General features: G+C 57.7%; 1 protein-coding gene across 2 annotated transcripts in view; it reads left to right on the forward strand.

Annotated features, from left to right (window-relative positions):
• The window catches only part of PDGFRB (platelet derived growth factor receptor beta), a 39,065-nt gene extending 15,002 nt beyond the window's left edge, over nt 1–24,063 (forward strand). For both annotated transcript variants that reach the window (XM_036424253.2, XM_036424255.2), the window contains exons 2-23: nt 2,702–2,747; nt 3,893–4,216; nt 4,739–5,005; nt 5,678–5,805; nt 5,910–6,075; nt 6,547–6,739; nt 7,389–7,504; nt 8,825–8,948; nt 9,316–9,527; nt 10,325–10,419; nt 11,321–11,453; nt 11,973–12,077; nt 12,431–12,541; nt 14,467–14,626; nt 15,670–15,821; nt 16,364–16,482; nt 17,075–17,197; nt 18,004–18,115; nt 18,534–18,633; nt 19,202–19,307; nt 20,381–20,613; nt 22,177–24,063. In XM_036424253.2, the coding sequence (XP_036280146.1) occupies nt 2,708–2,747; nt 3,893–4,216; nt 4,739–5,005; nt 5,678–5,805; nt 5,910–6,075; nt 6,547–6,739; nt 7,389–7,504; nt 8,825–8,948; nt 9,316–9,527; nt 10,325–10,419; nt 11,321–11,453; nt 11,973–12,077; nt 12,431–12,541; nt 14,467–14,626; nt 15,670–15,821; nt 16,364–16,482; nt 17,075–17,197; nt 18,004–18,115; nt 18,534–18,633; nt 19,202–19,307; nt 20,381–20,613; nt 22,177–22,372 (3,315 nt within the window). In that variant the 5' untranslated portion in view covers nt 2,702–2,707 and the 3' untranslated portion in view covers nt 22,373–24,063. The remainder of the gene's footprint in view (nt 1–2,701; nt 2,748–3,892; nt 4,217–4,738; nt 5,006–5,677; nt 5,806–5,909; nt 6,076–6,546; nt 6,740–7,388; nt 7,505–8,824; nt 8,949–9,315; nt 9,528–10,324; nt 10,420–11,320; nt 11,454–11,972; nt 12,078–12,430; nt 12,542–14,466; nt 14,627–15,669; nt 15,822–16,363; nt 16,483–17,074; nt 17,198–18,003; nt 18,116–18,533; nt 18,634–19,201; nt 19,308–20,380; nt 20,614–22,176) is intronic.
• Nucleotides 24,064–24,266: the final 203 nt, after the last annotated feature.

The raw sequence follows: 24,266 nt of genomic DNA on the forward strand, positions 1-24,266 counted from the left end.
CTGGGTGGACAGCTGGGGGCATCAGGGGCTCATTGGAGATGGCCCAGGAGGTCATGTCCATGTGCCTCAGGCCACACTCTGGTCCTTCCCAGGCCTGTGGCCTGTTGTCCGTGCCACCCTTCCCCTGCCGCCTCCTGGATTCCACGTCACCAGTTTATCTGTCTGGAAGTCACCTGAAGAAATGAAGCCCAGAGAGGGAAACAACCTGCCAGACTTCACACAGCGAGCGTGTGGCTGAGTGCTCGGGAGATGCAGCCCATGAAATGAGATGGTTACGAATTCTCACATGACTCCAGCCTCAGCAATGCAGCCCCTCCTCCTCCTCACCCCCAAACCACCCAGCAGCGGGAATCACAGCGGCGAGAGCCTTCCCCTGGCAGCTTGAGGGCAGGGATGGCTCTTTGAGACGGGCCTTTGTGAGGGAGGGCTGCTGGCTCCCTGGATGGAGACACAGAGTCCCAGAGCGGGCTAGAGACTCGCCCAGTCTCACGGGGGTCTGAGGCTCCTGTGACCAGAGCCAAATGCCCATTTCGTAAAGAGAGAAGCCGGTCCCAGACCCCTGGGCCATCCACCCTCTCTAAGATGTCTGCACTTTCCCTGAGCGCCTTTGGACAGCCTATCTCTCCTCTTCCCAGAGTCCGATTCTTCTGCCTTTCCGCTGTGTGACTGGGCCATGATTCTCTCCATCTCTGGGCCTCTGCTGCTGGTTCAAGGAGACCCCTCCCAGCAGAGAGCCTCAGGAACTCTAAGCCGCCCCCAGCTTGGGCCCAGCAGGCGAGGAGCCAGGGTCAGGGGCTGCTGGCCCAGGGGGCCCAGCCCACACAGCCCAGGCTTCCAGAGCCAGGCCAGCCCCAATCGCAGTGACCTCCCATCTCCAGGCCAGCCGACCAAATTCCTCCTTTAGAATAATAAACAGTGTGGCCAGCCAAGGAGGCTGAGAGGGGAGGGGCAGGGAGCCTGCAATGGCCCCCTCCCCCAGCCGCGGCTGCTAATGATTTTCTTTGGCTGAGATCTCTGGCAGGAAGGGGGGAGTCAGAGGGGCACCCACCGAGGGGCAGATGGGCCTCTGTGGGGGCTGCTGGCTCCACCATGGCGCTGCTCCCTCCCGTTGGAGGAGGCCTGGCATCCAGCTGAAGGGGCTGGGGCAGGAGGGCTGGGGAAAGGAGAGGGTGCCTCAGAAGGGCTGGAATTTTAGCCTGGAACAACTGGGAGAGGGGAGCAATGAGGGGACCCTTAGGCAGGCTGCTCTGAAGGGATGGGGAGAAGGAGGAGAAGAGTAGACACACTCAGAGAGCTTATCAGGGTACCGGGCAGAGCTGAGACGGGGGTCCTCATGCCAGGATGCTTACCTCTGTCCCAGCAATGAGGAAATGCAGCTTTGTAAGGGGTACACTCAGCCCCATGTCATGTTGAGAGCTGGAGACTGAGGCCACAGAGAGAGTGATGGCATAGAAGGTAACCCTGCTGGGGCTCAGGCCAGGACCACAGCCTTGGACTGGAAACTAAAAGGGGTGAGGTTGGGGGTGCCGTGGGGGTGGACTGGGTGTGGGCTGAGGAGCAGGCCAGGCTGGGCAGCCGCTCAGGGAAGTCAGCAGACCCGCGGCACCAGGAGGCTCCTCGATGCCTCGTCACGTGGCCACTGCCCACGTTTCTTGCTGTGACTCCCATCTGCTCCTGGGCTCCTTCCCGCCCACGCTGCAGGCAGACCCTGGCGAGCCTAGCTCTCGCTGGTGGTTTGGGACCCTTGGATGCGGCGGCCTCGGGAAGAGATGGAACAAAGACGCTCCCAGTTCAGCCTGACTTTCTGGGAGTGTCCCTGCGGTTGCTGCTTTCTGACTCCATCACCGTCTCCCCTCTCTCTGTCTCTCTGTGTCTCCGTCTCTCTCTACCTCTATCAGGTCAGTTCTCTCTGACTCTCTCTCAGACAAGCTCCGCTGTGTAACCACGGCCAAACTCCTTTTTTCCTCAGAGCCTCAGTTTCCCCATCCGGACACCAGGGGTGGGGTGGGTTCAGCAGTCTCCACCGACCTCCCAAGGCTTGCTGTGCAGCGGGGCCGCCCCGGGGCCCAGCCCCCAGCCCCTCTCCCCTGGGCCTCCCCGGGCAGCTCAGGACGGAGGGAAGGGGGGCTAGGTGTGGGGGTACTCCCCCCACATTCCACAGCCCTGACTCCCCCGCTTCCCTTCCCACAGCCACCTCCACTTCCTGTTGTGCTTGTGGAGCTGTGGGAGTTCTCTGGGTTCTGGCTTACCCCCTCCTTCTCCTCCAGGCCTTTCATCACACTTTCCCAAATATTTGTCCTGGCAGATAAGAGCCTGGTATTGGAACTGTCACCCGGAGGACGGGCTGTTAGGGCTGGCGGGCCCCTGGACACCATCCAGTCCAAGCCCCCACTCCCACTCCCGCCCCCATGTATATAGAGAAACTAAGGCTCACAGAGAGGTGGGGGCTCAGCCAGGGTCACCACGGAGCCAAAGAAGGGTCCAGGCTCCTCGAGGCTGTGCCCTAGAGGCGGGAGGGGACCTGTGAGCAGGGGAGACCTCTCAGCCATGGGACCCGGGTAGCCTTTGACTTCGGCGCCACGGACACGAAGGCTCTGAGGCCCAGGCTGGGGCTCTTTCTGCAGGACCCAGGTGCAAAGATGGGCCCTGGCACTGCCTCTGTCCGCCCTGGGCCCTGACTGATCCCTGTTTAACTCTGCAGGACACCATGCTGCTTCTGCATGCCATGCCAGCTCCTGTCCTCAAAGGTAGGTAGACGGGGGGCCTGGGAGGGGCCTGTGGGAGTCACTAAGCAGGTCCCTGGAGCTGGGAGGGTGGAGCACCAGAGCCTGGGAGCCCAGGGGCACTGCTGTGCTCCCAGCCTCCGTGTCCTGCCCTTCCCAGTGGTTCTCAGGGGAGGCCCTTCCGCTGCCCACCCCTCAGCTCACTAACGCCAGTGGGTGCCCTGCTTGCCCAGAGCCTTTGGCCCAGATCCTTTGCTCGGCCTTCCAGCCCCATGCCCCTTCACCAGCTTTCCCACCACTCACTACGAGCCACCCAGCCTCCCATCTCTTCTCAGCATTGCTGGTATTGGTCTGGCATTGGTCTGGCCGGCCTGCTTCCGGTCTGGGACTCCCCACCCTGCTTGGCTGTGCACTCGTTGGCTGTGCACTCCCAAGTCCTGGCTGGGCTTCTCTCAGCACATGCTCCCCTCACTCCTGCCCGGTACATGTACTCGGTTCTCCAGGGGCTGGGCAGCTGACCAGGCAATCAGTGGTCATTGGCCATCGATGACTAGGTAACAGCTTACTAATGATGGCTGACTGGCTTGGGGGTGGGGTGGGGTGGGATGGGGTAGCTGACAGAATCCTCCCCTCGGGGATGTCAGCATAGGAAGTGGAACCAGTCGCTTGGCAACCCCTACCTCCCATCTGCCTGTGTTCCCAGAGGCCTCAGCATCTCTCCTGCCTCAGTCTGCCTCACTCTGAGCTACCTTGCCCCACCCTCCCCAAGCAGGGCCACCTCTGGGCTTTGGGCAGAACCTGGGCAGCTGAGGCAGCTGCAGGGAAGAGGCTCCGAGAGTGACCTGGGAAATAATGCAGGAACTGGAGGCTGGGAATAACTTCCCAAGGATTTCCTGCCGCCTTTGTGAGGACGTGCCCCAGCCTGAGGCTGCTGCTGAAGGACTCCTAGGCTGGGGGTGGACGGGCACTGAGGCCAGGAGGCCAGGAGGCTCCGGGCTGGGGAGCTGGGCCCAGGGAGCTGAGCGAGCTAGGCCTCCACACCATGGGCTCCCGGCTGTGTTTTGATTAGGGGGTTGTGGTTTGCAAGGGCTGTGCCTGTGTGTCAGCTCTGGGAGGGGTGCGGGGGCTCCTGGCCTCTGGCATCTTATCGGACGCCTCCTCTCCCAAAGGCCAGGCGCTGTTGCTGCCCCTGCTGGTGTTGCTTGCACCACAGGCTTCCCCAGGTCTGGTCATCACTCCTCCGGGCCCGGAGCTCGTCCTCAATGTCTCCAGCACCTTGGTGCTGACCTGCTCGGGCCCAGACCCGGTGGTGTGGAGACGGACGTCCAAGCAGCCTCCGCAAGAAATGGTCAGGACCCAGGATGGCAATTTCTCCAGCATCCTGACGCTGGCCAACGTCACTGGGACAGACACGGGAGAATACTTCTGTGCCTACAATAGCTCCCAGGAGCTGGAGGCCGGTGAGCAGAAACGGCTCTACATCTTTGTGCCAGGTAAGGCCCCGGGCCTGCGCTCCCGCCCTTACTCCTCCGCTGCAGGCATCTGGGGAAGCTCAGGGAGTACTTCAGTGACGCGGTGAAAGGCAGCCAGCTTAGACATGCAGGCGAATCGTGGAATCCAGCCTGGCTCAGCCCAGGAGTACGTTCATTCCCACCCCTTGGTCTGAATATCCATCTGCTCCCTGCCAGCCCACCCCATTCCTGGCTCCCAAGAACTCTGCATTCTCAGCTGGTTCCAATACACTCCCTCTTGGCGTCCACGTCCCATCATCCCCATTCTACACATGCCAGGTGCCAGCTGCCATCCAACCGGGGGCCTCCCCACCCTGGAACGGTCCGTGTCAAATGTTAAAGCTCGAAGGGACGTCTGAGAGCATCCTTGTTCTGGAATGGGAAAACTGAGGGCCAGAAAGGGAAACAGGCCCGCTCAAGGTCACACAGCCATTCAGGGGCGCTAGCCGGAAACCCAGCTCCCCCTGACCCTCATTTTTAACCCCACACCCTCACCCCTGGCAGATCCCACCATGGGCTTCCTCCCGATCCTCCCCGAGGAATTTTTCATCTTCCTCACGGAAGTGACCGAGACCACAATCCCATGCCGAGTGACGGATCCGCAGCTGGTGGTGACGCTGCACGAGAAGAAGGTGGATGACCCACTGCCCATCCCCTACGACCACCAACGTGGCTTCTTTGGGACCTTTGAGGACAAGACCTATGTCTGCAGAACCACCATTGGGGACAAGGAGGTGGATTCCGAGCCCTACTATGTGTACAGCCTCCAGGGTGAGCCCCCTCTCTGGCCTGAGGCTCAGCAGGGGCAAGTAGGAGCGTGCACAGAGGTAGAGCCCTTTCCAGCGTGCAGGGCTCCATTTGTCACGGGATTATCATCGCGGCCTTTGAAGGCAGCTCATGTTTCTCCATCTTACAGATGAGGAAAGCGAGGCTCAGAAAGAGGATGGAATTTGCCCAAGGTCCCCGGGATGTGTTCGTGGCAGGGCTGGGTGGTATGTAGGAGTGGGCGAAGGCACAGGCTTTGGAGCCTGTGGGGTTCGAATCCCAGCTCTGCCACTTCCTGCCTCAGCGACTTTGCACAGAGCACACCATCTCTCCAAGCCCGCTTCTCTGCTGTAAAATGGGATTACTGGAAAGATGAAATAGAGCAGAAGACGGAGGGGATCTGGTGTGCAGTTAATTGCCTGGAGAGTACTTTGGCTTCCAGAATGTTATCCCTTCTGGAATGTCAGCTCAAATTTTATCTGTTGTGTTTACTGCGAAAGCCCCCGTGCCTAGAATAGTACTTGGCATAGAGCAGATATTTAATAAATATTTGTTGAACAAATGGATCTTCCACATCAACCATCCCTTCCCTCTCTGGACCCCAACCCCATCCCCACATTGAAGTGCTGGTAGCCAGCTGGTGGTGACTCCCTAACTAAGCCCAACTCTCTCCACCAGCATCATCCATCAACGTCTCAATGAATGCGGCGCAGACGGTCGTCCGCCAGGGTGAGAACATCACCATCACGTGCATTGTGACCGGGAACGAGGTGGTCAACTTCGAGTGGACATACCCCCGCGAGGAGGTAATGCTGGGCCAGGGGCTGAAGGAAGGAAGGGCTGGGCAGTGATGGCCTGCCTCCTTGGACGCTTCCTGATTTGGGGGTTCTTGCCCTGCCTGTCCCCACAGAGTGGGCGGCTAGTGGAGCCAGTGACCGACTTCGATATTCCCCATATCCGCTCCATCCTGCACATCCCCAGTGCTGAGCTGGGCGACTCGGGGACCTACATCTGCAATGTATCCGAGAGTCTGTACGACCATCAAGATGAGAAAGCCATCAATGTCACCGTGGTTGGTGCGTTCCTCAGGCTCAGCCCCAACCCTCGTTCTGAGCTGGATCCACACCCGGTCACAGCCCCGCGGTACCTTCAGCCCAGCTCTAGCCACATTTCAAACCAGAGCTCCATGTCCAGGAGAAACCCAAACCAAGACACCGTGCCAACCCTAATCCCATCTACACTTTCTTCCTTGCTGGAGCCTGGCCCCACCCCAGTGTCCAATCCCAGACTCCTCCCCAGGCCCAGGAAGCCCCGTCCCTAAATTCAACCAGGCTGCAACTCATCTCAGCCACCAGCCTGGGTGAGAACTCCAACTCCAGCCTCCATCTTAAACCTGGTCTCCAAGCCAATGTCAGCCCCAAATCTGGCTCAGTTCCAGCCCCAGCCCCAACTTCAATCCCAGCTCAGGTAGCTCCTACACCCGATGCCCCGCCCCCAGAAGCCCCGCCCCCGAGGCTCAGCCCCGCCCTGACAGCCGCCCCTTGCAGAGAGTGGCTACGTGCGCCTGCTGAGGGAGCTGGACGCTGTACAGTTCGCGGAACTGCACCGGAGCCGGACTCTGCAGGTGGTGTTCGAGGCCTACCCGCCGCCCACTGTCATGTGGTTCAAGGACAACCGCACCCTGGGCGACTCCAGCGCCGGCGAGTTCGCCCTGTCCACGCGCAATGTGTCGGAGACTCGGTGAGCAGCGGCCTACCCGCTCCGTTCTGGGCGTTAGGGTCTGCAGCTGCCAGGCAGCCCACAGCCTTCAGCTACTCCACGAACCTCGGCCCATCTTTCCTGAGCGCCCACTATGTGCCAGGCACCCTGCCAGGCGCTATGCCAGGCCCTGGGAAACACACAGGTCCATGCCTCTTAGAGTTTCCTGTCCAGTGGGGAAGCAGACACTGGTCAGATGATCTTCCAGATGTTTAGTTGTTCTTGCGATGGGTGGAGCCACCAGGAGGCAGCTGAGGAGAAAAAAAGCAGAATGACTGTCCACGAGCAGGTGGACATGCACGTGGGAGCCCTAAGGCTGGAGGTGAGCAGGCTGGCCTGAGGTGCCAGTGTTGGGACAGAGCAGTGTCAGGCCGTTCTGAAGGAGAAGAGATGTGGAGGAGGAGGGACATGCTGCTAACCCTTCATCCCCACCCTCCTGCCCGCCCTCTGGGCGCAGTGGAACTGCCTGTGGGCGGGGGGAGCCAGGAGACTAGTTCTATGGGTGTGAGTCCTGGCCCTGCTACTGACACTGTGTGACCTCCCGGGCCATGTCTGTACGAGGAGGGCAGGGAGGGCTGTATGCATTCTTCCAGCGCTGAAAGTGGGTCTCCTGGCCTGGCCTGCTCCCCAGGTATGTGACAGAACTGACACTGGTGCGGGTGAAGGTGGCCGAGGCTGGTCACTACACCATGCTGGCCTTCCACGAGGACGCTGAGGCCCATGTCTCCTTCCAGCTGCAAATCAACGGTGAGGAGCCCTCCACCCTGCTTTCCCTCCCCTGCCACCCCCCCTCCCCATTTCCTCTCCCTCCCTACACTGTCCACCACTCCTCAGAGGAGCAGGAGAGGAGCCCGGGACTCAGGAGACAGGGTTCTGGTCTTAGGACCAACGCTGACCCACTGGTCTGTGCACACCACCTCTCTGGGGCTCAGTTTCCCCAGCTGCACAAGCTGGCCATTGGGCTAGACTGGTGTTTCAAAACCTCAGGCCTTCATGGGCCAATGCCATGATTTTCCCTTCTCACGTGCCCCTTACACTACACTACTCATTAAATAGGTATTTATTGAACAACTCCAGTATGCCGGTCTGTTTAAGGATCATGAGGCCCTGCCTTTATGGGCTAGTGGGGGAAGACAAACATTCGACAGGGCTAAAATCCCCAGCAAATTATGTAGAAGGTTAGAAGGTAACAAATAAAAAGCAAAAGCTGCCGGGAGGGGTGTGGGGGAGGATGGAGAGCTCGGGGGCAGGGACAGTGAGGGCTACCCTTTTACCAGTAAATAGCAGTGATGGGGTTGGCCTCACTGCGGTGACAGGTGCGTGAAGACCTGAAGAAGGTGAGGGCATTAGCCGAGTGGCTATTTGAGGAAAGGGCAGAGCAGGCAGTGTGGACGGGAGTAACGCAGACAGGAGGCAGAAAGGCCTGAGCAGCCGGAGCAGTGTGAGGGGTAGAGTGGTGGGAGACAGGTCAGAGCTGGGACAGGGCAGTGGTGGGGTGGACAGGACAGACTGTGTAGGTCCTCATGGGCTCTTGGGTGGACTTTTTCTGCGACTAAAACGAAGAGTCACTGCAGGGTTTTGAGCAGAGGAATGACATGATAGTGACGTAATGTTTTGGCCATTGGCTTTCTAAAAATGTGTTTTGAAAGAGAATTTAACCTCTCAGTTGTGGATGGAAAACACTGTTAAGTGTCATAAACATGAAGCACCACTAAATCGACTCCAAGACAACAAAGCAGTGCTATTAAATTCGAGCTCCCTGCTCTTGCCTTCCCAGGGCCCTGATCCGGAGGCCTGCTCTCTCTTTGTTAAAAGGGAAGATTAGCAAGTCTCTGAGAGGTGTTAAAGACAGACTAGCACCCTGCCGGGGCTTCCCCTTTGAAGTACCCAGAAGGGGAACCCGCCGGTTTTCACACGGGGATTCCTGGTATTGAATGTTCACCTGCAGTCTGCGGCTCCCCTCCCCCAGGGGAGACTCTGGACCATGCCCTTCCTCCCTGAGGATCATGCTCACTACCTGTCTGTTCTGACCTTCCCTCCACCTGGCCCCATGCCTTCTCCATGCAGTGCCTGTCCGCGTGCTGGAGTTGAGTGAGAGCCATCCTGCCAACGGGGAGCAGACAGTCCGCTGTCGCGGCCGGGGCATGCCTCAGCCGCACCTCACCTGGTCTATCTGCAGTGACCTCAAAAGGTGAGCAGTACACCTGTCTCAGTCTCCCAGGGAACCAACCCACAGCTGGCTGGAAGGACCCACTGAGGGTCATCTGGTTGAGCCTCTCCCTTCCTCTGGGCACATCGCTCCAGGCTAGCGTCACATCCTAGAAGATGTGGCTTCGTGGAGATGCCCTGCATGACCTAAATTGCCCGCTTTTCCTTAACTTTATTCTGAGGGTCAAAGGGAGGGAATGGAATTTGCGAACCGGGACTCTCAGTTGTGGGGTAGGAGCGCCCCCTGCTGGTCAGTCGAGGGACGGCAAAAGAACCCGCTCAGAGGAAGCGGGAAGGATAGCCCAGAGAGCACAGGGCCTGGAAGCTGATCTGGCTGGCACCCTGGGCAGGTGTCCGCGCGAGCTGCCACCCACGCCGCTGGGGAACAGCTCCGAGGAAGAGAGCCAGCTGGAGACCAACGTGACATACTGGGCGGAGGAGCAGGAGTTCGAGGTGGTGAGCACGCTGCGCCTGCGCCGCGTGGATCAGCCGCTCTCCGTGCGCTGCACGCTGCAAAACCTGCTGGGCGATGATGCGAAGGAGGTCACCCTGGTGCCCCAGTGTGAGTCATCCAGCCCTCGTGGCCCCCGGTGACCCCTCATCCCCACCTCAAGCCTGCCATACTTGTGGCTGTGTCAGTGTGCCAGAGTCAGCATGTCCGCGGGCGCTCCGGAGCCCTGTGAAACTCACCAGAGTATGTTCCTCTGCTTACACAACAGCACAGTATTGCCACACATGTACACTCACAAGTGTATGTTTGTAAACCATGGCTATGCATAGCACTGTCTCCTTATGCCCGGTGTGTGTACACTCTGTGTGTGTTGTAAGCCATGCCCATGAGCATGCCTGACCCTTGGACATGGGTACAGACCCTCCAAGTGTAGGTTTGTAAACATGTAGTGAAGAATGCATGCAGATCCATGTGTAAACCCACGGGTGTTTGTCTATGCATGTACTTGTGGGTGCACAATCCCATACAAGTGTGTAAGCATGCATGTACAATTCCTATGCATGTGGGCCACTGGGCTGGTGCATGTCTGTAAGCATGGGAAGGTGAGCCACAGACTGGCCACCAGGAGCTTACATCTGATCTGGAGCCATGGCAGACAGGCCACACTGACCCCTGCGAGGGCTGAAGGGACAGGGAGGCCAATAGTGATCTGAGCAGCAGGTAGTTACATGGGTATTTACGGGAGACGCTGAAGGTGTGGCCCAGAGGGAGAGGCTGAGGGTCTGACACTACAGCCTGTGGAAGGGAGTGAGAGGGGGCTTCTGTTCTGGGCAGGGTGGGCAGAGGGGGATTTGTGGTACAAGAGGTGAGTGAGAAAGGCAGCTGCCAAGTCTTGTCTCTGCCTCCAGCCCTGCCCTTCAAGGTGGTGGTGATCTCGGCCATCCTGGCCTTGGTGGTCCTCACGATCATCTCCCTGATCATCCTCATCATGCTCTGGCAGAAGGTAAGCCCTGCCCTGCCTAAGGGATACAGATTAGCACACCATTGTATCATACGCCCATCCCCCAATCCTGTCCTTGAATCCCATAGGATCTGGCCATGTCTGGGGCCAGCATGGAGTTCAGGTGTAAAATGATATAGAGTGACACTGGATGTCTGAGCTACCTCCATCCCCAGCAGCCTGATCCAGGCCATCAGGGTTCCCTGCCTCTATGGCTCCCCTGTCCGGGTCCTGCTCAGACATCACTCCTGCCCATCCCAGACACAGGGTTTAGGTTCTGCCGGGAAGACTACATGGGCCTCAGGATCCTTCCAGCTCTTACCCACTGAGACTTCAGGATCCTGCTGAGCTGCATTCTGATCCTATTACTCTGTCATTCCCATGTTCTGTCCTGAGATTTCATCATCCTGTGCTTCTGACATTTTAAGATTCCTGAATTAGGATTGCAGAACCGCACAGTCTATCTTTCTAAGATTCCAGTCCAGGGATTCCAACACTTCATGGTTTCAAGATCCCACCGTTACATCTTTCTGAGATTCCTGCTGTGACTGACCCAGCATGGAGAGGGGCTGTCCACACCCCGCAGAGTACCACTGCCTTGTGCCACGTTCTGGGGCTGTGTGCTCCCTTATTCCCATCTGAGGAGCAGCTGAGGCTCTGGGAGAAGCTGGGGAGGAGGTTATGAGGAGCTGGGCCCTTGGCTGTCAGCTACTCCTCAGCCACTTCTTAGCCCCTTGGCATTGGTTCCCACTGAAGGCCTTGGCCCTAGCCATAACTCGCTGTGTGACTTCCGCTGACCCTCTCTGGGCCTCTGGGTCTCCTGCCTTATCCGTTCCATAAGGGACTGGGCCTCGTGGGCCTCAAGACCCCCTCTGATGACCCACCCCTGGTCTTGGTCCTGCAGAAGCCCCGCTATGAGATCCGGTGGAAGGTGATTGAATCTGTGAGCTCCGATGGCCACGAGTACATTTACGTGGACCCTATGCAGCTGCCTTATGACTCCACCTGGGAACTGCCCCGGGACCAGCTTGTGCTCGGTCAGTCCGAGGAGCCCTCACGTGGCAGTGTGTGGACTTGAGGCGGGCGGGAAGATGATCTGAGGTCTGGTCCCAGCTCTGATGTGACTAGCTTCGAGACTCAGGGCCGAAGGATGTCTTGCCCTTTCTGGCTCTTAGTCTCCCTGTTTGTACAATGGGGACAAGACGATCCCCCAGGAACCATCCAGCATTGAGGTCCTATGATCCCGTAACTGTGTGAGATGAGACTCTTTGTGATGAGAAAGAAAGTACTAATTGAGAACAGGGCTGTGCTTAGTCTACTTGGGAGGCTGGGGGGTGCGGAGAAGCAGTGCTCCCCTCTGGGGAGGGAGGGCGGCTTCCAGGGACTAAGACGGGCCAGACAGCAGCTAGGCCTTGAATGAGGCACCAGGAAGGACTGTGAAGCGCTGTGATTTTAGGACCCTCCTTGGGGGGAACGCCTTGGGGGGAACCAGGGTGGCTGCTGGTGGGAATGCAGCTTCCTGGTGGGCCGGGAACTGAGGGGTCATCTTTTCCCAGGACGTACCCTCGGCTCCGGGGCCTTTGGGCAGGTGGTGGAGGCCACGGCTCACGGCCTGAGCCATTCTCAGGCCACTATGAAAGTGGCCGTCAAGATGCTGAAATGTGAGTCCTGGGAGCGTCCCACCTCCCTCCTGCCCTGCCCCACACCCCCGGCACCCCCAGAGCAGGCCAAGCCCGACTTGGATTCGGATTCGCTGGCACGAGGAGTACAGTCACTCTGGGGCCAGCCTCACTCCAAGGAAAGAGACTTCCAAACCCTGCTCCCACCTCTGGCAGCCTCTTCCCTCCCCTGCCCCCCCCCCCCAGCTCTTCCCCTCTCCTTGCATGTGGGTCCTTGCCACCCTTGGCCACCTGTGTCTGACAGCACAGACTTGGGCAGAGCCAGAATAGGCTCCAGTGGGATCTGCATGGGGCCTCCATGATGGGCCCGGCCTGAGCCCCCCTCTCTCCCTCAGCCACAGCCCGCAGCAGTGAGAAGCAGGCCCTCATGTCAGAGCTGAAGATCATGAGCCACCTTGGGCCCCACTTGAACGTGGTCAATCTGCTGGGAGCCTGCACCAAAGGAGGTAAAGACCCAATTGCCCAGAGGATTCTGGGAAATGCCAGTGGAAAAGGCCTGGCCCTCTCCACCGCTTCTCAGTCCAAGGACATCAGGGCACTCCAGTTGGAGCGTCCAACACCCTCACTTGACAGAGCCAGATGGCTATGGGATTTAGAAACGCACAGCATCACAGCACTGCCAAGGCCAGAGGACTGTTCAGGCCATCAGTCCATGGTTCCCAAATGAAGGGATCCTCTGACTTTTTAAAATTTTCACAATCTATTTTATAATTGAATTTATTGGGGTGACATCCATCTATATAAAACCCTAATATGCAAATCGATCAAATGGTGGAACAACCAGTCACCATGATGTACATTGATCACCAGGGGGCAGATGCTCAACGCAGGAGCTGACCTCAGCCAGCAGGTCCTGACCAGTGGCGGTGGTGGGGGCAGGACTGGCAAATGGGCAGCACCAGGTCAGCCAAAGCGGGTGCAAGCAGGCTACCCTCACCCCAATCACCCTGCCGGTCACCCCACAGAAGGAAGTAATTGGCAGTGGGGTGGCGGGGCCAGTGAGTGGGTGGCACCAGGTCAGCCAAGGTGGATGCAAGCTGGGACCCTGATCACCCCACTGGTTGCCCCACAGATTGGCCCTGATCGCAGGCCAGGTCAAAGGACTTTACTTGTGCACAAATTTCATGCACCGAGCCTCTAGTTGGTTAATAAAACCATACAGGTTTCTACTAGGCAACTCAACAAACATCATCTGCACACTGCATTGTATGCTCACCACCAAAGTCAAGTCTCTTTCCACCACCATTTACCCCCCCCCCCCTTTCCCTCTGGCAGTCACCACACTGTTTTCTGTGCCTGTTTTTTTGTTTTGTTTTGTTTTGTTTTGTTTTTCTTGATATATTTTAACAATTGTCATAAATGATTGCTTATGTGACACAGAGTTGAGTTATGTCCCCAGGACTGGAGACCACCAGCCTGCTAACTGGGAGCTGCCTTCATTCAGGTCACAGAATCAAGCCTTTCTGGCTACGGATGTTTACTTGAAACTGTGATTACAAGTTAGGCTGCAAAAACAGTGTTATTGCCATTTACATTTGCTTATTGTGAGATTTGGGATTTTCCTCAACATTGCACAACTAAAACAAAATACAGAAGTACATGGTACACATAGGCCAGTTTATGTCTGTAGTGATCACCCCATTTCACAACGTTTGTTCCCACTAGTATCTTCAGGTTCCCACAGATTGACTTTAAGTAAACGTATCGTAGTTGAATTTGAGCAGTAACCTGATGGTGAATAATTGCCACTATTTGCTTTATACACTGGGCTCCAACATAAGCTTTAGTTGGAAAACCTACCAACAACAGCTATCATGGAGTGCTTGCTACAGACCAGGTACCGAGCTGAGCCGACAAAGGCATTAACCCATCAACACTCACAACTCTTTGTGTTGGGTATGACTGGCCCCTTTAACAGATGGGGAAAGCAAGGCCCAGGGAAACTCCGTACCTTGCTCATGGTTACAGAGGCAGGTAAAGAACCCAAGTTTGGCAGAAACCAGTTTGGCTGAGTGGATAGAGCGTCAGCCTGTGGACTGAAAGGTCCCAGGTTTGATTCTGGTCAAGGGCATGTACCTTGGATGCAGACACATCCCCAGTGGGGAGTGTGCAGGAGGCAACGGATTGATGTTTCTTTCTCATCGATGTTTCTAACTCTCTATCCTTCTCCCTTCCTCTGTGTAAAAAGTCAATCAATCAATCAATTAATCAATCAATTAATAAAAGAACCCAGATTTGCCTGGAGCCAAAGCCTCTTTGCCATTGTACCAAGCTGCCTATCCCATGTGCAGCCTGTCACTACTCTCATGGTCCTTAACGGGAGCCGCAGCCACCCTGGGGATCGTCCCTGAGCCTGACCCTCCCTCCGCAGGACCCATCTACATCATCACCGAGTACTGCCGCTACGGGGACCTGGTGGACTACCTGCACCGCAACAAGCACACCTTCCTGCAGCACTGCCCCGACAAGCGCCGCCAGCCCGGGGCCGAGCTCTACAGCAATGCTCTGCCCGGCGGGCTTCCGCTGCCCAGGTACCCGGGGGAAGGGAGAGGCCCGAGGAGCACCTGCTCGCTCCCTCCTTGTTCAGTACAGGAAGCGAAGGCTGGGGAGGGTAGAGTGAAGCTGGGGCGTGGCCACCCCAGAAGGTGTGACGGTCACGCTGATGACAGTGGTGGGATCTGCTGCCACCTCCTGGCTGTCTGCTTTGTGCTAGTCCCTGTGCTACACACTGCAGGTGGGACCCCCTTGTCCCTCCCATGCTCCCCAGGCCTGACTCCACCCCTACTCCTCGCTGGAGCTCCCATGCCCTCTGTACACTAACCTCTCAGTGCCCTGAGGTCAACCTAGCCCCTTCCTTCTTCTTTTCCAAAAATAACACAAAAGCAGTATGCAGTTATTGCAGAGACCAGAGTAACGTTTAGGAAAGCATTAAAGACAGTAAGATGCATCCCTGTCCTCCCCAACATTTTTAAAAATATATATATTTTATTGGTTTTTTACAGAAAGGAAGAGAGAGGGACAGAGAGCTAGAACCATCGATGAGAGAGAAAGATCGACCAGATGCCTCCTGCACCCCCCGCCCCCGACCCGGGGATGTGCCCGCAACCAATGTACAAGCCCTTGACTGGAATCTAACCTAGGACCCCTCAGTTTGCAGGCTTATGAGCCAAACCGGTTTCGGCCCTCCCCAACATTTTGACCCATTTTCGTCCAGTCTCTTTCCTACCTGTAGAGACATGTGTTTTTAGTCCCACAGCTCTTCAAGGGGCTGGTGCTGCAGGCAGAGGCTCCATTCAGATCATAGCTTGGCCTGAGCCCTCTGAGAACACACACTGGGTCTTGTGTCATCTTGGCAGGCCCAAGGCCCAACTCAGGGCCCCACAGGTTGGTTTAAAGGGCTCTTGAGGTTATTCACGTGACTGAGACAGCCTGGAGGAGGATGGCTGAGTGAGGGAGAGGAGGAACACCTGGGTGATGGGGCTTTGAGGCCCCCCGCGGTAAGCGGAGGGGCAGGCAGGGGACAGGAAGGGGAAGCCTGTGACCTCTCCTTCGGTGACTCTCCTCTCGCCCTCAGCCACACAGGGGAGAGTGACGGCGGCTACATGGACATGAGCAAGGACGAATCGGTGGACTACGTGCCCATGCTGGACATGAAAGGGGACATCAAATATGCAGACATCGAGTCCTCCAATTATATGGCTCCTTACGATAACTACGTCCCCTCCGGTGGGTGCGCGGTGTCCTCTCACCTGTGCGGCCCTCGCACCTGCGCAGGGATGCCTTCTTGTCAAAGCCTTTCAGATGTCCCACTGGAGAACAACCCTGGGAGGCAGCTGGCCTTGTGCCCATTTCATAGATGCAGACACTGAGGGCAGCCACCTGCCTGAAGCTGCTGTGGTGGAGTCCCAATACGAACCCCAGCTTCTGGGTCCTGACATATACATGCAGCCTACGTGGAGGGGAAGCTGGGGTGGGGGAGTACCTGGCCTCCTGGGCCTTGGGGAAGGGTGATCAGCTCGGAGTAGGCCCCAGGCTGATCTGGTGGCCCTGAAAAGGGCAGGCCAGGCCGCGTGGTCCCGGGCAAATGCTGACAGTTTGTCCGCACATAAAGGCTCTGGCAAAGTAGGAGAGGTTCCAGTTCGATATTTGGAAATTGCTTTCCTTTGGGGGGAGATTACTGCCCTGGACAGTAAGCCTCCAGGGGCCAAAGAGCAGAGGGCCGTGGGCCGTGGAAACACAAGACGTGCTGACCTCCTGCTCTCCTCTAGCTCCCGAGAGGACCTGCCGAGCCACCCTGATCAACGAGTCCCCAGTGCTTAGCTACACGGATCTTGTGGGCTTCAGCTACCAGGTGGCCAACGGCATGGAGTTCCTGGCCTCCAAGAATGTACGTGTGGTCCCAGTGGGCAGATGGAGGTCCTGGGGAGGTGGGTCACCCAGCCACCCAGGTCTTCCAGGTACACGGTCTATACAGTAACTTCGCCCCATCGGGTGGATGAGGACAGTGAATGCCCTCACCATGTGGCCCCTCTCACCTGTGTGCTCCCCCACACCATGTGGCCCCCCTCACCTGGGTGGTCCCCCACATCACGTGGCCCCTCTCAGCTGGATGGTCCCTCACACCACGTGGCCTCTCACACCTGTGTGGTCCCCCTTACCACGTGGCCCCTCTCACCTGGATGGTCCCTCACACCACGTGGCCCCTTTCACCTGGGTGGTCCCCCTCACCACATGGCTCCCCTCACCTGGGTGGTCTTCCACACCACGTGGCCCCTCTCAGCTGGATGGTCCCTCACACCACGTGGCCCCTCTCACCTGTGTGGTCCCCCTTACCACGGTGCCCCTTTCACCTGGGTGGTCCCCCTCACCACGTGGCCCCTCTCACCTGGACAGTGATGCATTTTTCCCAAAGCACTTGACACAGAGGGTCTTTCCCCACAATTGCCCAAGGCCTCAGCTCCCACCCTCCCCTCCCCCAGTGTGTCCACCGAGACCTGGCAGCCAGGAATGTGCTCATCTGTGAGGGCAAGCTGGTCAAAATCTGTGACTTCGGCCTCGCTCGTGACATCATGCGGGACTCCAACTACATCTCCAAAGGCAGCGTGAGTACCTTCCCCACCCCTGTGCGTCTCTGCCCCTCGCGGCAGCCTGGCTCAGAGGGGACCAGGTCAGGGCTCCTCGTGGTCTGACCTGCCCAGCAGTGACGGCTTTGCCCGCCCGGCCGTGTGTGCAGGGACAGGAAGGGAGCCATGAGCTGTGCATGGGGTGGAGCCGGCAGAGATGCTGAGGCTTGCAGGGTGAGCTTGGGCTCAGGTTTGCTGGTCATGACAGGAGGCAAGGGGCCAGCTGTAATGGGTCCCGGGGACTTTGGAGGGAGAGCAGGCCAAATGTGTTCTCCCAACCGTGGCAGGAGGCAGAGGAAGAAGCCGAGGTGTCAGCTAAGAAAGATGAGTAGGTGGCAGGCGGTATTTGGGTAAAATATGATCACCTGCCTCCCATGCCTGTGCCCACTTTCTGCATTGGGGCAGTGAACCCCAGAGCTGGAGGGACGCTGGGCCCCAAGATCAGAGGCAGCCAGGATCAGAGCTGGCACCTGGGCATGTCCCTGGCTCCCACGCTGCCCTGCTAGCCCAGTCAGGGGCTCTCCCTGTCAGGAAGGAAGCCTGTTCCGTGAGGAGCCTCAGACCCTGGAGTGACCATGACCGCAGCTGCGGACAAAGAAACAGCCTCCTGACCCTCTGGCCAGCACTGGGATGGACATGGGAACCGTGTGCCAGCAGATAGGCCCTCAGGGACCAGGGAGGGAGAGGAGCTGTGGGGGGGAGGACTGCCAGGTCTCCCCGCACCGCCCAGGTGCAGGGTGGGGCTCGGCCCCTCCTCACCCTCAGACGGACCCGCCCTCCCGCAGACCTTCCTGCCGCTGAAGTGGATGGCCCCTGAGAGCATCTTCAACAGCCTCTACACCACCCTGAGCGACGTGTGGTCCTTTGGGATCCTCCTCTGGGAGATCTTCACCCTGGGTATGCCTCCTTCTCCCCACAGTCCTCAGCGGCCTGGCAGGGCTCCCTCCCTGACCACTTACACCTCCAGCCTGGAGGGGCTGTGAACAGACTCTGGGTCAGCGATCGGGGCTCAGGTTCATGCCCCAGCTCTGCTGCTTTCTTATTGTTGTGTGTCCTTGGCAAGGATCTTGCCCTATCTGGACCTCTTTACCTCCCCATCTGAGCATCTAGGGATTGGGACAGTGACATCAGAAAGCCTGCTTGGTTCTGGTATTCTTTGGTTCTCTGAATCTGGGGAGGATCGTAGTCTCTCCAGAGCCATGAAGGAGCCATATTTCTCAATCCCAAGGTCACCTTCCCTTCCTCCCAGCCCTGGCACGAGGGTTTCTCATGCCTGAGCCCATGTATCTCTTCTCTTGTCTTTGCCCCCTGGCAGGTGGCACCCCATACCCGGAGCTGCCCATGAACGAGCAGTTTTACAACGCCATCAAGCGGGGCTACCGCATGGCCCAGCCTGCCCACGCCTCTGATGAGATGTGAGTGGCGCGTTTGGGAGAACTTTCTAGGTGCAAACCATAGATACCCAACTTTACCAGCTTAAGCCAACAACAGATTGATCTAGGAAAATCTAGGTCTGGCTGGATCCAGGTGTGCAGCTGAGGTCATCAGCGATCTTCCTTCTACCCTGGGCTCTGCTCTCCTCGGCCCAGCCTCCTATCCAGGCCGGCAATGCCCAGTGGCCGCATCCTGCTGCTTTCACCCCAGCTCCAGCAAAACACCCAGAGCTGGTTGTTGAGGCTGAGCTGGGGTCACATGCACACCCAGAACCAGCCACTGAGCTGAGGGGATGCAGGCTCCTACCAACCAGACCTGGGTCACGTGCTCACCCAGGCGTGGTCAACCCCACTGAACCACTGAACCACGGAACCGGGGCCGGAGGGAGGGCTTCCCAAGGGGATATCCAGGCGAGACAAGGGAAAGCAACACCTATCCACCTCCCTTCCCCAAGTCCTTCATGGCTCACCTTTCTGGGGTGGCAGCCCCCCCCCCCGCCCCCAACCATGCCCTATGTCAGAGACCCTGACCCCTTGCGCCTCTCCCCAGCTACGAGATCATGCAGAAGTGCTGGGAAGAGAAGTTTGAGATTCGCCCCCCCTTCTCCCAGCTGGTGCTGCTTCTGGAGAGGCTTCTGGGCGAGGGTTACAAAAAGGTATGTCGAGGCACGGCAGGGGAGGGAACCAGAGCGTTCTGGTCCGGAAGTCAGACACCGGTACAAGGCTGGTGTAACATGCCGGGATTTGGGGGACCGCCCCGTATCCTCACCTGACCTCAGTTTCCCTGCTGGTACCAATAAGGGATGGACCGGAGACAGGAGTTTATTTTAGCAGCACAGAGTTCTGAAATGAATCCCACGTGGAAGCTGATGCGTTTAAAGTAGAGAAGGGAGCACCCTCCTGCATCCTGCCTCATGCCATCTCACCAGGGCCAAATCTTGCGTCTCCTTCAGAGGCGTGAACTTCCTGAGGCTGGATGACTGCTGAGGGCCTGGCCACTTGGGCCCCATCCAGGCTCCGACAGGGCAGATGGAGCCAGCAGGGCCACACCTCCCTGCCCACAGCAGGAATTAGAGGAGGGAGATGCCTGTCTCCTTTGGCTCAGGCACAGCCCATTCCCGAGGTCCGTGGTCAGCAAACTGTGGCTCGAGAGCCACATGCAGCTCTTTGTCCCCGTGAGTGTGGCTCTTCCACAAAATACCACGGCCTGGGGGAGTCTATTTTGAAGAAGTGGTATTAGAAGAAGTTTAAATTATAAAAGTTTGGCTCTCAAAAGAAATTTCAATCGTTGTACTGTTGATATTTGGCTCTGTTGACTAATGAGTTTGCCGACCACTGCCCTAGGCCCATTCCTTACCCCGATCCCACCCCGGGTCTGGTTACACTCAGGGACCAGTGAGCCGGAGTGGGGTGGTCCCCATTTGGAAGTTTGGGAAACAGGACCCACTGAAGGAGGTTGAGGCAGGATGAGACAGCACCTGTCTGGTCTGAAGTGGGTGACATGTCAGCATCTTGGGTGCTGGTCCACTGACAGCCCCCTCCCTGGGTGGTGCTAAGCTCACCTTGTCTTGTGTGACTTTGAACAATTGTCCTTTCTCTCTGAGCACCAGTTGCCTAATTTCCACAAGATGCGAGGGGCTGGGTCAGCATCTAACTGTTAGACGACCCCTGAAGGCTTTCCTGACCTGGCCTTCTCTGTCTCTTGGGTTCCCCCTGGCCCTCGGAGCAGAAGTACCAGCAGGTGGATGAGGAGTTTCTGAGGAGCGACCATCCCGCCGTCCTTCGGTCCCAAGCCCGCTTCCCTGGCTTCCATGGCCTCCGATCCCCTCTGGACACCAGCTCAGTCCTCTATACTGCTGTGCAGCCCAACGAGGGCGACAATGACTACATCATCCCCCTGCCCGACCCCAAGCCCGAGGCTGCTGATGAGAGCCCATTGGAGGGGTCCCCCAGCCTTGCCAGGTAACCACTGTGGCCCAGGGTATGCAATGGTGTGCGCAGTGTGTGTGTGTGTGTGTGGCACCAGGCTTGCCTTAGAAATAAGTTACTAGAGTGAGCACTTATTCCTGCCAGTGAGTAGAAGGGAGAATTGAACTTGTTTGACCTCTGATGCCCTCAAGTGGAAAAGGCAGATTGGTGAGAGAAAGAATGGGCTGGGATTTATCTGCAAAGTAGTTGTTTCCTTTAAAGGAGCCCTTGTAGGCCTGGCCAGCGTGGCTCAGTGGTTGAGTGTCAACCTATGAACCAGGAGGTCATAATGTGATGTTGGTCAGGGCACGTGCCCGGGCTGCAGGCTAGTTCCCGAGTGAGGGGCATGCAGGAGGCAGCCAATCAGTGATTCTCTCAAATCATTGATGTTTCTCTCTTGCGCCCTTCCTCTCTGAAATCAATAAAAGTCTATTTGAAGTTGATTGATTGATTTCAAAGAGGAAGGGAGAGAGAGATAGACAGAACCTGCAACCTGAGCACGTGCCCTGACCAGGAACCAGAAAGTGCCTTCCTGGTTCATAGGTCGATGCTCAAACAAGAAGCCACACCAGTCAGGCTCTCTCTACATATTTAAAAAACAAATGAAGGAGCCCTCACAGGCCATCTGCTCTCTCCCCTCCAGGCCCCGTCCTAGCCATAATTAGCACCCCAGCTCCCAGGTGTTACTGGGACATGGCCAACTCCTGAGGCCTGTCTTTAGAGCCATGTCTTGGGGGCTCTGGGGAGCTGGTGTGGTTGTAGGTGGTGCCTACAGTTCAGGCCAGAATTCAGACTGGAAAGCAGATTCATGCTTTCCTTTGCCTCGGGATGTGGTGACATTAGAGACTGGGGAGGGCTTTGGAGGAAGTCCCAGCTGCTGTCTGGACGTGCCATCCAGGCAGCGTCCCCCCTTGGCTGGAGAGAAGGGTTCCCCATGAGGCCAGACCCCCACTCCCTCCAATTCAGACCCAGCCCTCGGTGAAGTGGCAGGAGCCCCACCCAGGTCCCAGCTCTGCTTGGAGACCTGCTGGCGCCTGCTCTCTCTGAGTGCTAGGAGCACACAGGACTCAGAAGGCCCCTGGCCTGTGGGAGCAGCTAATAGTCCACTGCAGACAGTGTGCAGAGGACTTAAGCTCAGGGGTCAAGCAGCTTAGGATGTGCACGCTGTCCCAATTTGTGCCCTCGGGCAAGTTGCTTGCCCTCTCTGAACTTCAGTTTCCTCATCTGTAAACTAAAAGCCATAAGCACTTCAGTTTGGAGGTGGTGTGAGAGTTAAATGAGAAAGCATATACCGTAAGGAGTGCAGGAGGTGGAGACATTGATGAGTGAGGAGTAAGCTTTGAGCAGCCGGAGCTGCTGTGAAGCACTGTGTGTGCCAGACAAGGACAGACCCTCTCGGAGGGGCCCTTTCCTCTCCATGCTGGCCCTGCTTAGTCCTTACAAGGACTCAGTGAGCCAAAGTGTGTCACGTGCACAATGCCAGTTCGGACACAGAAAGCTCTCGAACGCCATTGTCGTTTTCCTTCAGCCTTTCACTCACGTGCCTTCTCTCTCTAGCTCTACCCTGAATGAAGTCAACACCTCCTCAACCATCTCCTGTGACAGCCCCCTGGAGCCCCAAGAGGAACCAGAACCAGAACCAGAACCAGAGCCCCAGCCCGAGTCCCAGGTGCAGCCAGAGGCAGAACCTGAGTGGCTGCCGGATTCAAGCAGCCCCGGGCACTCGGCTGAGGCAGAGGACAGCTTCCTGTAGGGGGCTGGCCCCCGCCCTGTCCTGCCCGGAGCTCCCCCTCTACCTCCCAGCACCCTGCGCCTCCCGGCCGGGCCTGCCAGGCCTCCCATTGCTGTGCTACCAGCTTTCGCTCCTGACACGTTGCACCCCAACCCCTGTAGGGGGCTGGCTTAGGAGGCAGGAGACCTGCAGTGGCCATGGCCAGCCCTCTGCTCTGGGGAGGCCATGTGACTCTGAGCCAGAGTTCTCTCAAAGGACTCAGTTGGCCCATCTGTAAGATGGGGAAGTCGGATTTGGTGACGCACAACCTGGGATTCTTCCCCTGGCTGATGGGGGGAAGGAGGTGGAGCTGGAATCCCAGGAGATTCTCAGAGTTCATGAAGTGAGAGGGGAACTTCTTTCTGTTCTGCCAGCTACCCCCCAAAGAGCTCAGCTCTCTCCTTGTACTTTATCTGCCCCAACGCTGGGGAGGGGACCTAGTGTCCCTGGCTCCCGGCTTAGCTGGGGCCTGGCCTCGGACAGTGTTGCCTTCTCCCTGAATGCCCGTCTCCACTCTCCCAGGCCCAAGCTGGTCTGGGGCCGTCCATGCTTCCTGAGAGCTAGGGACCAAGCCACGGCTGGGACATTCTGGTCTGTAGCCATGGGGAGCCACCTCCCCCTACAGAGTGCCCTGTCCATGTCTCCGAGCTCCTGCCTCATCACTGCCAGTCTTACTCCGCCACCAGTCTCCAGGGCCGGCCGGACCCACATCTGTGAGGAGTGTGTGACGTGCTGTGCGAAGTGTCCGCACGTGAGGACCAGTTTGTGGACCGAATGCGCGCCGGACCCGCCAAGAGACCTCGCAGGAATCCCTGGCCCTCGCTGGGCCCGTGTTCCCTGTTGAAATGAGCAGGGTGGACTCACTGACTTCTGGTGCCTGCCAGCATGAACATTCCTGGGGGGTGCACACTTGCCACCCCCCACCCTCCCACAAAGCCAAACACCCCAACCCTCCATCCCGGGGGTCAGCTGGGACCTGAGATTCCAGTCCACATACCACACTCCAGGCGTTCAGCAACCATGCCCCTTCCCCAACTCCAGCATGTCCCAAAAGGCTCGCTGCCTGGGCCTTGACTTGAGAGACAGCAGGGACACGGGAAGACCAGCACCCACAATGACCCCCGGAGCTGCCTGGGGCCAAGGAGGCAGAGAGGGCAAATCAGCACTGTGCTGAAGATTGCCAGGTCTGTGCCGAAAACAAGGCACAGTTAGGGGCCCCAGGGGACCCTGGAAATGACAAGAAGCCTTGGAGGGGAGCTAAGAAAGGGGTACAAGAGGTGGGTACTCTGAGGGTTGCCTTCTCACCTTCCAGCTGCCCCATCCCTGGGGTCTGGCTTGTCACTGCCCAGGCCCACTCACTTCAGTGTCTCTGCCAGCCCCCCAGCCCAGTGGGCATTGAAAAGCTCCAGGAGTGAGGGCTGTGGCCAAGACAGCAGCAGGTAAAGGGGGTAAAGAGGGTGGCACCACCCCCTGCCCCGGGCCCCCAAGGAGAGGGACTGTGTTCTCACTACGGTACCAAAGATGTAATCACCTAGGTTTACAAGTATTTTTAGGACTCACATTAACTCACATTTATACAACAGACGTGCTGTTTTATACGCCATCAGAATTTCCTATCCGTGTACTATTTTGTAAGGGGAAGATTTTAATATTAAACTGGTGCTTCTCACAGACTCGGAGGTCTCTGGCGGCGTTGGGTCCCTGCGTCCGGTTGGTGGCAGGAGTGGAATGGGGCCAACAGGCCTCACCCCGGCCACAGGGACCCCACGCAGGTCCCTTCAGCACTGAGTTCGGCATTTTCACCCCATCACACCCCACCCTACCCTGTGCTGTTAGCTGGGTGACCTGGACCCTGGGCTTCGGTTTTCCAAGTTGG

Source organism: Pipistrellus kuhlii, unplaced genomic scaffold (genome assembly GCF_014108245.1).
Source record: "Pipistrellus kuhlii isolate mPipKuh1 unplaced genomic scaffold, mPipKuh1.p scaffold_m20_p_8, whole genome shotgun sequence".
NCBI lineage: Eukaryota > Metazoa > Chordata > Mammalia > Chiroptera > Vespertilionidae > Pipistrellus > Pipistrellus kuhlii.